Here is a 1,350-nt window from a genome sequence, read left to right as displayed (position 1 = left end):
ACACACACACACACACACACACACACACACACACACACACACACATGCACATGCACGTACGTGTATGTGCGTGCGCGCGCGCGCGTGTGTGTGTGTGTGTGTGTGTGTGTGTATGTATCAAAAATAAAATTGTGTTCTATTAAGTATTTACGTTGCTCTATTTATGTGTGTTTTATTATAAGAATATGTTATTGTAATTTGAATAATTTCTATTTTAATAAGAAATAAGAGGGAAGAAGTATGTTCCATTATATATATGTACATTCCATGTTATTTGTAACATTTTGCAAAATAAAGTATTGTTTAAATGCGACGATGGGGTCATATTAATTGGCATATATATTGACTCGTTGATAGAAAAGTGATGCAAGTAAATAATTAGCATTTTTGAGATTCTATAGGATCGATTTTCTTTCATTATTTGAAAAGTACTTATTTTTTACTTTTATCGCTTTTCTATCAATACAGCAATATTGTAATATATAAAATTTTTGATAACAAATGGTTTCTTCACTCAGGGAATTGTTTTGCTGTTTCAGCTAGAATTCTAAATATTGTACTTAAATTATATCGCTGTTTTTTGTATCTGTCAAAAAATTGTCTGTCATACGTAGAATTTATAGCAGCAATATTCTAAGAATGTATGCAAGAAAATATAGGTCTCATAACCAAATATGATTGGAGTCTGGATTGGAGTCTGGATTAATTAAACGTCATAAAGAAACTTTCTTGCTAAATTTGACAAATAGTTCAGATATAATTTCTGTCTCTCTTATCTATATATTAATTAAATACAAAACATATGTGGTATCGTAGTGCTTACTAATCACTTATCCATTTTAGCTAATTTTTCGTACATAAATAATTCTCGCTATAATTGCAAAATTACTTTTTTCAGTGTTTGTAATTTTCCTTTATGTATTTATATTTTTACTTTTTTGCAGAATAATTTAATTTCTATTGATTTTATTTTGCTTAGTAAATTTTAATTTAAGTTTTAATGAAATAGAATAAAGTATTTTAACTATTTTAAATAAATTTTTTTAAATAAATTTTGAATAATTTTTATTAAATGTTTTTATTTGGATAGGTTAAACCAGTGCTCGGCATTAGCTGCACATTTCGAGCCGATTCCTGAGGCGATCCCCCCCACTACCGCTCAAAACTTTACGTGCGCCCGCCTGAGTGGTTCGGCCGTCGAGTCTTGAACGGTAGTGGGGGGTCGCCTCAGGAATCGGCCCGAAATGTGCAGCTAATGCCGAGCACTGGGTTAAATTAATTATTTAATGCGATTCATTTGCCGTCTGATGCGAGTACTAATATAAAGTGAGTGTTCGTATGATACGAATA

The 1,350-nt window shown here is 31.0% G+C and overlaps 1 protein-coding gene across 1 annotated transcript in view; it reads left to right on the top strand.

Moving 5' to 3' along the window:
* The window catches only part of LOC105449088 (zinc finger BED domain-containing protein 1-like), a 6,157-nt gene extending 4,949 nt beyond the window's left edge, over positions 1–1,208 (top strand). The window contains exon 3 of the mRNA XM_011688084.1: positions 1,091–1,208. Within this exon, the coding sequence (XP_011686386.1) occupies positions 1,091–1,208 (118 nt within the window). The remainder of the gene's footprint in view (positions 1–1,090) is intronic.
* The last annotated feature ends 142 nt before the right edge of the window (positions 1,209–1,350 follow it).

This window comes from Wasmannia auropunctata, unplaced genomic scaffold (genome assembly GCF_000956235.1).
Source record: "Wasmannia auropunctata unplaced genomic scaffold, wasmannia.A_1.0 LD336078.1, whole genome shotgun sequence".
In the NCBI taxonomy this organism is placed as follows: Eukaryota; Metazoa; Arthropoda; class Insecta; order Hymenoptera; family Formicidae; genus Wasmannia; species Wasmannia auropunctata.
Note: the sequence above shows the minus strand (reverse complement) of the source record. Positions and strands in the feature narration are given on the sequence as shown.